General features: G+C 44.4%; 1 protein-coding gene across 4 annotated transcripts in view; it reads right to left on the bottom strand.

The window, feature by feature from the left end:
- DUSP16 (dual specificity phosphatase 16) overlaps window positions 1-14460 on the bottom strand; it is a 91938-nt gene that overhangs the window by 17290 nt on the left and 60188 nt on the right. For all 4 annotated transcript variants that reach the window (XM_021092338.1, XM_021092340.1, XM_021092339.1 and 1 more), the window contains one exon: window positions 8976-9139. In XM_021092338.1, coding sequence (XP_020947997.1) covers window positions 8976-9139 — 164 coding nt within the window. The remainder of the gene's footprint in view (window positions 1-8975; window positions 9140-14460) is intronic.

Below are 14460 nucleotides of genomic sequence, written 5' to 3'. Positions count from 1 at the left end.
CAGAGCAAAGGCGGCTGGAGGGGCTCCAGGAGTGGGGGCGGTGTGAGAGAGGGAGCTGCAGGGAAGGAGGCGGGTCCTGGAGTGGGTTTGGGGGGCGGTGAGGGCAGGGCTGTGGTTCTGGGCAATGGCAGAGACCAGACCGGGCTCCTGGGAGTAAGTGCTTAAGGTGAGGAGTCCAGAGCACTCAGAGGCCCAGATGTCGGAAGGATATTTGAAGGCCAGAGACGAGTGATTATTTTATCACTAGAAAACATGTATTAGCTGACGGGGCACAGAGTTGAGCTAAATATTAAACAGTATAGGATGCCTGCTTTCTGGAAGCTTAAGGATGATGATGTTTAATTATGGGACATGTGATAGTCAGTATGTGTGTTTTACGCAACACACTGAAACAGAACTGAATGAATAACATACGTTTCTGTTTATAATTTAGTAGGAAGTCACAGACATCTATCTCTGAGTAAAAGCTATCATTATCCTGTGCAGCAAAGCCATTCTTCGCCCTTGCAGTTCCATGCCAGGTCCCCTGTCAGAAACATTGACATAGATGCCCTCTCAGCCTCTTACATGCAGGGTCATAAAAATAATCAGGAAAGCAAGGTAACAGAAGAGTCATCTGCCCCCCTCACCCCTACCCCTCTGCTGTGCTGCCCTCGGCAGGTGGACACCTGGCCCCTCAGTAGTGGGCACCTGGCCATCCCCAGGCTGCTTCCCCCATTTGAAGAGTTGGCTCACCAGGAAGCAACTGTGTTTGTTCTCAGACCTGTTTAGGCCAATGTACTTGTTATCATAATGATGCACATTAATTAAAATATTGCAGACACTGATGAAATACGAATGAGGGAAGAGAGTTGTTTTTCTATGACCTAAGCTAAATGTTTTCGAGAGCTTCAGGAAGGACAAGTTGTGCTCCATTTTTTCCTGTCTAAATGAGGTAGGGGAAGGCAGCTGTAGAATATTTAGAGGACAGTTATAATCTAGAAGAGTCTCTGCCGATATTTCACTAGTTCTTGCTCTTTAAAGAATGGACACTATAAGTGGCTGGTGCATTTGGTTGTGATTTAAGAACTCCAATCAGCTTGCCTATTAAAAAAAAAAATATATATATATATATACACACACACACCATAGTCCTGCACCAGAAAATACTACAGTATTACAGAGTCCGTGGCTGGTTGGATCCATGGATGCAGAGGCTCTGCAGAGAAGGAGGGCCGAGCATGAATTACACAAGGATCAGCCCCAGCCATGTGGAGGGTCAACTGGAATTGCTCCCTCGCTCCCGCCCTCAATTCCTGTGTCCCTCTGTCGATTCTTCACATTCTTGTGGCAGGATCACAGCCCTGGAGAAACTGGTTCGCCATGAGGCTGCATCTGCACCTGGACAGCTGAACACGTCTCGAGAAAAGCACTCAACAACGTGCGGTACCACCTCCCTGTCAGGCTCCCTCAGCGTCACTTCCTTCCCCTGGGCTTCACCTGGCCTCTCGCCTAGACACCACTCCACCCAGTCCTTTTTCTCCGAGTTCTCTGTCTCTCCTAGACCCTCATCGCTGCTCAGAGATGACCCTGTTTTCTACCACACTGAGAGACAGAAACCACCAGAGGCAGGTTTTGATAGACTTCCTCCACCATGTCACCCTTCTGCCAGCACAAGTCCTCGAAATGCCACCTCCGTCCTGTTAGCTGTGGATGAACCCTGTGCAGGACAAGCACACAGGAACCAGCCCGGAAAACAGAGAGCGTGTGTGTGGCTGAGCACATGGCTATTCCTTACCTGAATGACCTGGGTGGGTTACCTAACCTCCCTCAGCCATGGTTTCCTTCCTTGTGAATGAGGGCTAATGAGGTCTACTGTATAAAGCTATCATAAGGATAAAGCGACTAGAGCATGAGTCTCATTAAATGTTAGTTCCCTTACTTTGTTTTTAAGAGTTTGCGGTCCTATGTAGATATTTCTCCAAAGATGACATACAGTCGGACAACAGGTGCATGAAAAGATGCTCAACATCAGTAATGATTAGAGAAATGCAAATCCAAACTACACTCAAGTTCCACCTCACACTATGGAAAACAGTATGGAAGTTCCTCAAAAAAATAAAAATACAACTACTGTATGATTCAGCAATCCACTCTGGGGCATGCTTCCAGACAAAACTGCAATTCAAAAAGGTACATGCACCCTTATGTTCACAGCACCACTGTTGACAACAGCTAAAGCATGGAAGCAACCTAAACGTCCATTGATAATGATAAGGAAAATTACATATATATACATAAATATATGTATGAATATGACTCAGCCATAAAAAGAATGAAATAATGCCATTTGCAGTAACATGGATGGACCAAGAGATTAACATACTAAGTGAAGTCAGTCGGCAAGAGAAAGACAAATACCGTATGATATCACATAGATGGAATCTAAAAAAAAAGATACAAATGAACTTACAAAACAGAGACTCACAGACCTAGACAACAAACTTACGGCTACCAAAGTGGATGGTGGAAGGGGGGATAAATTAGGGATTTGGGATGAACAGATACCTATTACTATACATAAAATAGGTGAACATCAAGAACCTACTGTACAGCGCAGGGAACTACACTATTTGTAATAACCTATAATGGAAAAGAATCTGAAAAAGAATATATACAACGGAATCACTCTGATGTACACTTGAAACCCATACAACATTGTCAATTAACTATACTTTGATTTAAATAATTAAGAAAAAACAGTTTGTGGGAATGTAAACTGGTATAGCCAGTATGGAAAACAATACGGAGGTTCCTCAAAAAACTAAAAATAGAACTATCACATGATCCAGCAATTCCACTTTTGATTATTTATCCAAAGGAAATAAAAACACCAACTCCAAAAGACACATCCACCCCCGTGTTCCCTGCAGCACTATTTACAAAAGTCAAGACAGGGAAACAACTTATATGTCCAATGACAGATGAATGGATAAAGGCGGCACACGGTATTTATACAATTTATACAATGGAATTTTATTCAGCTTTTAAAGGGAAATCTTGGCGTTCCCGTCGTGACGCAGTGGAAATGAATCCGACAGGGAACCATGAGGTTGCAGGTTCAATCCCTGGCCTTGCTCAGTGGGTTAAGGATCTGGTGTTGCCGTGGCTGTGGTGTAGGCCAATAGCTGTAGCCCCAGTAAGACCCTTAGCCTGGGAACCTCCATATGCCATGGGTGTGGCCCTCAAAAGCAAAAAAAAAAAAACCCTAAAAAATAAAAAAGGAAATCTTGCCACTTGTGACAAGACGGATAAACCTTGAGAGCATCAGGCTAACTGAAGTCAGACAGAAAAAGATAAATACAGAAGAAATAAAAACTGAACTCATAGATGCAGAGAACAGACTGGTGACTGCCAGAGGTAATGGGAGGAGGCGGGTAAAGGTGGCCAAAAGGTGCAAACTTCCAGTTATAAAAAAGTTACAGAAATGTAATATACAGCATGGTGACAACAGATAATACTACTACTGTACTGTATATCTGAAAGTGGCTAGGAGAGCAAATCTTAAAATCTCTCATCACAAGAAAAAAAATTCTAACTGTGTGGTGAATATTAACTAGATTTATTGCAGTGACTATTCAGCAATATATACACATACTGAATCACTATGTTGTATACTTGAAACTAACATAGTGTTTGTTATACGTCCATTATATCTCAATAAAAATAGCTTGTAAATCATATGGTACATGAATTATCTCTCAGTAAAGTTGCTGCCCACCTTGCCCCCAAAGCCTGTAATGTGTATTTTGCACTAATACAAACTGTCCTTTCTCCTAATTGGCCTTACGGAGGGAAATTACACTGAATGCAGCAGGCTGGGTATAAAAAAGGGTTCAGCTGTGAAGTAGAAAAGAGCCCCTCCCCCAAGAATTTTAAAAATAGATTCTAGTTTCAATATACAACTAAGAAAATATTAACAACATGGTATTGTGAAGAAAAAATAAATCTTAATTTTAGTATTACGATTTGGCATTCATTCTTTTCCCCTTTAAGTTTCTTTCTCCTAAACTTTCCCTTGTATTTGGGCTAGTTTCTAAATATGGTCTCTATGCCCTGTTGATAGACTGGGGAGTAATATGTGGAATCCAGGTTAATATATGGCCTTAATAAAACTCTCTTTGGTCAAATTTCCCACATTCACCCAGGCTGAGGACAGAGATCCCATTAAAGCATGTAGGTACCGCAAATCTGGATTAATGGACTTGTCACACTTTTCTTTCTGAAGTCCATTTAATGAGTAAGTTTGTACCGGCCACTCCTTTTGCCTTCGAAATTTTGACCTACTTCTTCCATCTAGCCTCCCTCACCAGCCACACCCATGGCATCTCCCACTCACCCTGGAACCTTGCACTCTGCCGCATGGTGACAATGGGAGTACCCTATTAAACCAGGAACTGCACTGGGTACCTGGTATCATGCCACGTCACTGGACTCTCACATGAACACTACGAGGGAGGGATCATCTCAGCTGCATGTGAAGCACCAGATGCAGTAACATGGCTCGAGTTCTGCTGCAGGTGAGGTGGGACCTGGGATTGAATCCGGCTCTCACTCCCGCCCTGAGTCTCCTTGCCTTGTGAATTACTGCCTCCTGAACAAGTCAGGTCTAACCAACCTGTGCTCTGTATGGTGTTCTACACAGTGGACAGTGAATAAGTGCTTTTACTGCTCATTTTGACAATGTGACCTTTTGTCTTCCTAGATCACAGAAAAGGCTGAAAGCAGTACTTGCCTTTATGGTGTCCAGGCTATTGTCTGACTCATAAGAAAACACAGAGAAAGTAGCAGTCATTCTGGTGACAGGCAGAACAGCACAGATGCACAGGAAATCCAACTTTGCTTGTTAAAAGACTAAAATAGGGAGCTACCCAAAGAATGCTGACAGCGTGCTACTGAAAATGGGGCAAGAAGAGTTCCCTGGTGGCTCAGTGGGTTAAGGATCCAACATTGTCACTGCTGTGGTTCAGGTCACTGCTGTGGTGCAGGTTTGATCCTTGGCCTCTGGAACTTCTGCGTGCCACAAGCACGGCCAAAAAATATATAATAATAATAATAATAATAATAAAATAGAAAAAGACAAACAGGACTGCTTTAGTGAAGAGGCTAAAGAGGTTTACACAGATGCCTCCTGGCTCAGGAACTACTTACAGTGGGTAATTCCATCAGATATACCCTGCAAAAGCATGAAGCAAAAGTCGATGTGAAGTTTTAATTGATAAGGGAGGAAAAAACATCAAGAGCTCTTGCCTTTTACGTTATAACTAGAGATTCTGGTTCAAATCCCACTCAGATGTGAACTGGGCATCAACCAAATACTTTTTGCCTTTTTTTTTTTCAGGGTGCACCCACAGCATATGGAAGTTCCCAGGCTAGGGGCTGAATTGGAGCTACAGCTGCTGGCCTATGCCACAGCAACCCTGGATCCTTAATCCACTGGGCGAGGCCAGGGATCGAACCCGAGTCCTCATGGATACTAGTCAGGTTCGTTACCACTGAGCCATGATGGGAACTCCTCAACCAGATACTTTCAGTGTAATTTCTGTTCCTGTTCCAACTCCAGCACAAAGCCCAGAGGAGGACAGACTGCGGGGGACCATTAGATACACAGCAGATTTCAAAGACCTACTACCAAAAAAACGTCAAGCGCTAGTAATTCTTTGTATTGATTGCATGTCGAAATGGTAATTTTCTAAATGGTGAAAATGTTATTAAAATTAATTTCACCTGTTTTTTCTCTTTTTAAACAAGGCTATTGGAACATTTTGATTATGTACGTGGCTTGCACTATGTTTCTATTAGGATGTTGCTGGCTTAGAATATGCTGTAGAAAAAGCAGGGGTAACAAATCTCAGTTGTGTTTCAACAGACTGTTAAGATCTGTCACAGTTCTTTATTAACAGACAGTTCTAGAGATTCCATTTTCCAGAAGATCATCTTTCTGCTGTTCGATAAATATAGGACCAGATCCAGACTACTTGGGTTTGAGAATGATCTCTGCCCCTGACCAGCTTTGAAGTCGATGGCTTTCTAGCCACAAAATCTTGGCTAAGTAAGTGACATAACTCAAATCCTACCTCCAAATCCTATTATGAAGGTTAAAGGCAGTAACATAAAGAGCCTAGCATTTTAAATGGTAACTCCATAAGAAAATTTCGGTGACATGCTTTTAACATTTAAAATAAAGAAAGCAGATGACTAATAAAACTAGTGGTCTTGTGGTTGTTGCTCTTAAAGACTTCAGCTTCTAAGTTTAACTAAAAAAGAATTTAGTATTAGGAAAGGTGATATAATCTTCATCTTTGGAGATCTTCCAGAAGAAGAGAGCCTATTATTTCTCCTGGAAAGTTTAGACCAGAAAGAATGTGGAGCAGGAACATGAGTCTGTCCTCTGTGAAAGAGAGGCAAGTCTCATTCCAAAACTCATCAGCAGGGTGATGTTGTAGAATTCATTTAAAATTTCTGGAATGATGATGTTTTTTCAGGGCCTCACCTGTGGCCTATGGAGGTTCCCAGGCCAGGGGGTGAACTGGAGCTGCAGCTGCTGGCCTACACCACAGCAATGCCGAATCCTTAACCCACTGAGTGAGGCCGGGGATCGAACCCGCATCCCCATGGATAATAGTTGGATTCATTTCTGCTGTGCCACAACGGGAACTTCTGGAATGACAATTTCTTCTCTATTGAATGAAAGAGGCTGACTGAATGCTCTGTAAGATCCCCTCCAGCACTAAGATTCTTCTCAACCACGAATTTAGGAGTTCCCTATTGGCCTAGTGATTAAGGATTCAGTATTGTCACTGCTGTGGCTTGGGTTCCATCCCAGGCCCAGGAACTTCTGCATGCCATGGGCAAGGCCAAAAAAATAAAAATAAAAACCCAAAACAATGACTCTAGAGGATTTATACACAGAAATTTCTACTCGCCACTTGGAAAGCATTCTTACTGACCACCACCCCTTCATCTGCACGTAGGTAGATTCTAAAGCAGCTTTCTCACAGTGTTCCAGAAAAACTCCTTGTTCAAGCTGTTTCCCTGTGAGCTTCCACAGACCCATTCTCCCCCTACAACCATTTCCTCTCAAGGCATCTATGTGCGTATCCTGTTTAGCATACATACATTCAGAAGCTAATTAAAAATAGAAAACCACCCTCCTGCCCTTTGACATTTGTTAAATCTGGAAAAGGTATGTAGCAAAATGAATGTAACCATTTCATTTAATGTCCAAAGTAACAAAAGTGATCTGTAACAAATTATTTGGAAAATCACCTGCCAACTGACTGCTTAAGTTTTACTGGAGGTAATTCTGAACCGGATCCTTAAATAGGCATTTTATTTCATTTTACTTTACTTTCTGACTGAGGATTAAATAAAGCATCTCCAGCTTTGCCCCAGGGATGCATATGACTTTAGGACATTAATTTTGCTTTCTGTGACATGGTTTGCTTATCTCTGCAAGAGAATTAATAATAACCACTTGCTCAAAGACATCTCGACCCCAACAAAAAGGCTCAGTAAAAGCATAAACTATCAAATTTCAAATTCCTCACAGTAAGAGCAGGCATATCAACAAGTGTCCCAGCAAAACTGTGACGAGGCTGGAGTTTTGAGAACAACAACCACAAAAAAGAACGCCTCGCTGCAGCCCAACTGGCAGGGTGTTTTTCTCTTTCCGCATGCTAAAGCAAGTCCACCTGGACGCTTATTTTATAATCAGCTCAATTCTTTCTGTGACTCAAGGAGAAACTGTTAAGATACCACTCTTCGTAGAGGAAAGCAGCACTTGTAAATTGCCAGCAGGTGAATTAAGACCTCTGATTGCTTTTTCAATTAGAGGTGATGTAAATAAGAGGTTTTAGAGAAAAGCACTTTCCAGGCAGTGAGAGCACTGTTTTCTAGCGCCCATGGTTAAGAGCACATCAGCTGCACAGTCAGATCTTAGGCCTACTGCTGTTGTGTGTGAACCATTGTACACAACAGTCTCACTCAATCAACACGGGCGCCTCTGTCAAGCGCACCTTGTCCCGTGTGGCTCACGTCTTTTCCATCAAGGATCCTTGCTCTTCCCTCTTCTTCCTCCACCAAACTGCTCCAAAGAGCCTCAGTGGGGTACCTGCAGGCCATTGTCTCAGTGCTAGTCCTCACCATCGTCTTCCCTCCAGCCTAAGTCATCAGCTCTTGGAGTTCCCGTCGTGGCTCAGTGGTTAACAAATCCGACTAGGAACCATGTGGTTGTGGGTTCGATCCCTGGCCTTGCTCAGTGGGTTAAGGATCCCGCATTGCTGTGGCTGTGGTGTAGGCCGGTGGCTACAGCTCCGATTCAACTCCTAGCCTGGGAACCTCCATATGCCGCGGAGGCGGCCCAAGAAATGGCAAAAAGGCAAAAAAAAAGTCATCAGATCTTCCTCAATCCAAGCCAATCTGAGTCTCTTTCTAGTTGCTGGAGTAAATAATTTCTTTCTTTGTTGTTGTTGTTTTTTTGGCCATACCCATGGCATGTGGACGTTCCCGAGTAAGAGACTGAATCTGCACCACAGCAGCAACCTGAGCCACTGTAGTAACGGCAGTGGATCCTTAACTTGCTGAGCTACATGGGAACTCCCAATAAATTCATTTCTAAGTGTGAAATAATTTAGGAAGTATTAGCCTTCCTGAGTGTGCCCAACTGCTATATACAACAGAGCTCAGCTTCTGGAAGACCCTGTCCTGTTGCAGGTCTCTTGGACCTTTGAGGAACAGCACAAGTGACGACAACTTCAGTTTCCTATGTGATTAGAACTTCACAGCGGTCAGCACTGGGGAGGATGTGGCTGCTGGTGGGGAGTCACTCCAAGAACAGGGAGCGGGTGTGTCCAAAGGACAGCCCGCCAGTGACCAGTGCTTCTCCCGCTGCTGACAAGAAACCCTGCGATGAAGGAGATTTTCAAAGCACCCACCTTGTTGAGGACGTCGTGCTGGCAGCCAAGATAGAGATTGGGCAGAATTCGGGTTGGCCCAATGTTGGCAACAGGCAAGCAAGGCTGAGAAATGCAGGTGGGGACTAGAGCGGATTTTCCTTCACAGAGGCCAGGGAAACAGCGGGAGAACTCGGCAAAGCCACCTAGGGACAGACATCGTACAGTTAGGCCGTGCACAGAGATAAAAGCAGCCTGCTGACCGCGCAAATAAAACTGTCTGCAAAGAAACATCAAATCCCACAGATGCAAGTGGATCCCACTACACAGAGAGCCCTGTCAACACTGCTGACTGCCTCCGGCTGGTGTGTGCTCCAGCACCCAGTCCTGGCCCGCAGGGCCACGAGGGGCACTTAAAGTGCCTTCACCTCCGTGGGGCCTACATTTTCTCCCTGCTCCCCATCCCCCATAGCGATGCTTTTGTGTGTTAACTTAAAGAGGATTGAAAGTAAATAGCAAATAACCAAGCCAAGACAAAAGCAAAATGGGGATATAAAAAATTGCGAATGGAGGCAAGAAGTTATTTCTTCAGAATAAAATTGATCAAGTTAAATGATCTAGGATGAACTTCTTTTTTTCTTTCTTTTTTTTGAGCCACCTCGTGGCACACGGAGTTCCCAGGCCAGAGATCTGATCTGGGCTGTAACTGTCACCTCAGCTGCAGCTGCTGCAATGCCAGATCCTTAACCCACTGTACCAAGCCAGGAATTGAACCTGTGTCCCAGCGCTCCCAAGACACTGCCGATCCTGTTGACCGCAGTGGGAGCTCCCCTCTTAGAATGAACTTCAAGTCTTCCCAGGACAGGAGCTGTTTCATTGCAAAGACACCACGTACCCCCCTACTCTTACCAATGTCCTTTGTATTAAGGGTCACATAACTACCCCAATTCGGGGTTTCCTGTTCATTCGCTGAGCATTGGAAGCCAGGGCTGGCAGACCCTAATTGCTCAGGGAAGCCTTGCGCAAGATTCCCAGGCTCAGCGGAATTCAGATTTTTCTAGTCCTGTCCTTATAAAGACCGACTCTACAACCTTCATTAGGTCATGATCTCGCTACCTTTTAATGAAGAGAAATCTGTGGACTAAGGAGACACTCTTACCTACTTTGGGAAAAGAAAAAAAAAAAAAAATGAGTATGGCCTTCACTGGGTTTTCCAACCTAAATACTCCTTGCTACCCGAATCCAAACCCAGGAACTACATACATTCTGAAATACTTTCTGATAAATCCCTTGCTGTCCAGACCCTCACTGCTCACTACGCCCAAACTCAGGAACCAGAGATTTGAATTACAGGGAGTGTGTGTGTGTGTGTGTGTGTGTGTGTTTGCCACACCCATGGCCTGTGGAAGTTCCTGGGCCAGGGATTGAACCCACACCACAGCAGTGACAACATGAGATCCTTAACCACTAGGCCATCAGGGAATTTCTTTCTTGGTAGGGAATATGTGTATATTTTATATTAATATTTAATACTATTAAATTAAAAAACAAATTTTAACATTAAAAGTATTTTCTCTGGAATTATTTTCATCATATTACTGAGACTATAATATTATGGGTAACTCAATGGAAATAAATAATTCACTAGCAAGTTAAACAAACAGGCGTTTCTGTCGTGGCACAGTGGAAACGAATCCGACTAGGAACCACAAGGTTGTGGGTTCGATCCCTGGCCTCGCTCAGTGGGTTAAGGATCCGGTGCTGCCATGAGCTGTGGCACAGGTGGAAGCTGTAGCTCTCATTTGACCCCTAACCTGGGAACTCCTATATGGCGCAGGTGCAGCCCTAAAAAGCAAAAAAAGAAAAAGAAAAAAGAAAAAAAGGTTGAAAACAACAAAAAAAGTTAATTTAAGAAGACAGAGCAGCAGAACGGCCCAATTTTTACCTCTTCATCAGGCCTTAAATAAGACTTTAAAATCTCATGAAATTTTTACTCCATTTCTTTGAGCTACATTCTATTAGCCTTTCCCCCCACTTTCAGATGCATATAAAATACGCCCTCAAAGCCTGCAGAAGTGCAGGGAGGAGTTCCCACTGAGGTGCAGTGAGTTAAGACTCCAACTACACTGGCTCAGGTGGCTGTGGAGGCCAGGGTTTGAGTCCTGGCCCAGGAACTTCCATATACTGTGGGTGTGGCATTAAAAGAAAAAAAAGAAAGTGCGAGGAGTGGATGCAGGGCAGGGGTGGGGGGGGTGGCACCCCTTATTATCCGCTGTGTTATGTGCTATGTGCCACTCCAGCATGATCCTCTGGACTCCGGCGTCCACTGTCTGCTCAGCATGGGGTCCCCAGTCCGCAAGCTGGGTGAGCAGGACAACCACACGCTCCCTGCAGAATGTAGGTGTGCCGCCCTAACCTCCGGGTGTTTCTGCTGTCTCTACTCAGGAGCGGTCAGCTAACTAAAGTTCTTGAGGTGTAAGAGGCGGCCCTGGGGATCTGTACCCCCAACAGCGCTATGGTTTCACTTCCTGCCATTTCCCAACATGCCCTCCAGCCACACGAAAGTCGTCATCATTTCACACCTTCACACTGTTCTCTCACCACCAGCCTGCCCTGTGCACAGGTGTGCGTGTGCACACATACATACACACACACACACACATCCCCCACGAGGGAGAGGGAGCACAGGCCCTGTACTGGAGTTCTGTCCTGCCTTTACCATGGTCTCCGTGTCCCATTTCCCAAGTCACTTACGCCCTCTGGCTGTTAGTTTCCTGTCTGTGGAAGGGGAAGAGGGATCACACCCATCTCACAGAGCTGTCAGGGGACGGAATTAGTTCACATGCCCCAGTGCTCTGTGCCCGCACAGGGCAACCCCTCAATAGGACAGGATTATGCTGAAAGCACAGTGATGCAGTTCCCAGCCTCGTCTGCAGGCCTTCCTCCATCCCGATCTGCAGCTACCCCTCCGTAGAATACACGTGAGACAAAGTGCAAGAAGCAGTGCCCCTAAGGCTCCATTTCCCTGTGTGCTCCAGAGCCAGCATCCCGCATCCGGCAGGAAGTTGACAGGAGATAGTGGTCCAAAAAGTAAGAGAAAGGCTACATATCACACCTCCCTGGGAGACTTGAAGCACACATGAGCATATTAAAAGCTCTGAAAAGTATCTCTAAGGAAACTGGTTTACTTTCATTTAATTCAAGGTTCCTAAACTTAGTTGACCATGGAATTTCCCCTCCCACCCACCCCCCAATCTATTAATAGCCGGGGGAACTCACACTTAAGGAAGTGCTATGCTGGGGCCATTGCAACTCCTGAAATGAAGTTAGAATCTCTATACCTTTTAAAGTGTAACCCAGAGACAATCTCAAAACAGGAGTGAGCTAATATTGGCATTTGTATACACCTATTACTGTTTAGGATTTATGATTTTGTTTGTATTAATATTTTGCCCTTGCCAGTCTTTTCATTGCATAATGCGGTTATTTAAGACGAGTTGTTTTCCCCAAAGTAGTTCTTGTAATAATAACGTTAGAGTCTCAACATTCTTTGACGACCTTACATCTACCTAACAAGGTAACTGACAGCCACTATTTTGATTATAATTTAATCAGATGTGTTTAAATTTTAACTTCTACTACCTTTGGTGGTTCTGGTATTTCTCTGAAGAACTGTCTTCATATTTTTTCCTATTCTGGCTCCAAAACAGTCCATCGGGTGGTCTTTCATTTAAATCCAATAAAATAGAGAGTCCAGGAAATGTTCTCAGAGAACAGAGAAACTAGATAATCCGAGGAAACTCAAACTTGAACTCCATTTTGAACTTGTAGGTCATCATTTATATAAATAATGTAAGTAATCACAGAGATACTGAACATTTCCTATGGGACAAGCATCGCTCTAAGCACTGTAAGAGTATTCATTCAGTCTTTACAACGGCCCGAAGAGGTGGTGCCTTGATTACGCCCATTTTACAGATGAGGAAAGAGAGGTTCAGAAAGACACAGGGTGGCAATTGGCAGAGCTGAGACGGGAGCCCAGCAATCTCAATCGCTGTGCTAAAACCATGTCTCTACATACCACAGAATTAATTGCAACGCTCTCTAGGATGTGGGGACATCCCTGCTGACACCTCTAGGGTCCTGCCCTCAGTTCAGCCTTATTTTACCAGGCTCAGAATGGCCATGGGCCTCTCCCAAACGGACAGAAGAGTCTTTCTTTCTCAAAGCCACATGGTGCCAAAGCTTCAATGAAGGAGAGAAAAAGCAAAGAGAGCTGGCCTGACCAGAGATAGCAGAGCTCTGTAAGTGCATTTCACATGAGACCAGAAACGAAGCTGATGGATGAACTACTGGAGAGAGGAACACGGTCCCGGGCCCTTCATGATCCCTGAGTTTGCAAATCAGTGGTGAGGCTGACGCTGCCTCTCGAGGACTTTCAGCCTATCCCCCACTGAACTATGCTCAGAGGGACGAGACTCTCTAACAACCGGAAACTGAAAGCCTGCTAGCCTGGGCTGTTCAAAGTCCAACTTTGGTGGTCCTAAAGAGTAAAATGTAAGCACGGCTCTAGAACATTCTAAGACAGAGGGGAAAAAAAAAAAAAAAAAGTAAAAACCCTAAGAGAAAGCAACCCACTATTCAGCCTCAAAACAACCCCCCAAAGCAAACAAAACAGCAATAACACGTTGTAAAACACATTATAAAACAAACAGAAACCTCTTTTTTTTTTAACCAATTTTTTTTTCAATTAATCTCTAGCACAAACCCAAACAGCCTGAAAGTATTTAACAGATTTCGTTGAAATCAGAGGATCCATTTAGTGCTCCGTCTGGCTTGAAATGTCCCAAACCCACACTCCTTGTCACTTCCAAAAGACACCCCCTCGGCCAAAGAGCACATTTTCCCTGATCTTTCTCTCGGACAATGTTCCACTCTGCCGACACCCTCCTTTATTGACAGTTTTTTCCATTCGCTGACCTTTCATTCATCGGTGGACTCTAGTGCCCCCAGTTTCATTTCATTAATTAATAACAGATGAGACTGCCTGATTTACCCGCACCCCTAAGAAGCTCTCTGTGACCTCCTCTGCAAATCAGTTCTGAAATATGCCTAAAATGTCCCTCTTCCTCTTACAAACTAGATCCACCCGAGAAGAGGAGTTCCATCCAGCTACGTAAACTTGCTGTTGCAAACAGCTGACAGGTGGAGCATAAAGAGTCCTGTCTGCCCTTGTCCTCATGCTGCTGTCCCCGGATCCCACGTCAGACCCCACTGCCAGAAGACGCAACCTCAGCTCTTTATCAGCCCCTTGGTTTACTGTGAATGCTGCACTGAAAAACTGACGTGCTTTTTGTTTTTTAAGATATCTTTTAAAGCTGTTCAAGGACTTGACTCACCATCCAGTATTGCCAGGTTTCTCCTGTCCCTAGATTTAATGTGGCTAATCATCTAGGAGTGGAGGAAACAGAACGCCAGACAGCCCATATGTGCTTCCCTAAGACAGACCTGAATCTGGAACGCCATG

The sequence above is a fragment of the Sus scrofa genome, chromosome 5, assembly GCF_000003025.6.
Source record: "Sus scrofa isolate TJ Tabasco breed Duroc chromosome 5, Sscrofa11.1, whole genome shotgun sequence".
NCBI classification, from domain to species: domain Eukaryota; kingdom Metazoa; phylum Chordata; class Mammalia; order Artiodactyla; family Suidae; genus Sus; species Sus scrofa.
Note: the sequence above shows the minus strand (reverse complement) of the source record. Positions and strands in the feature narration are given on the sequence as shown.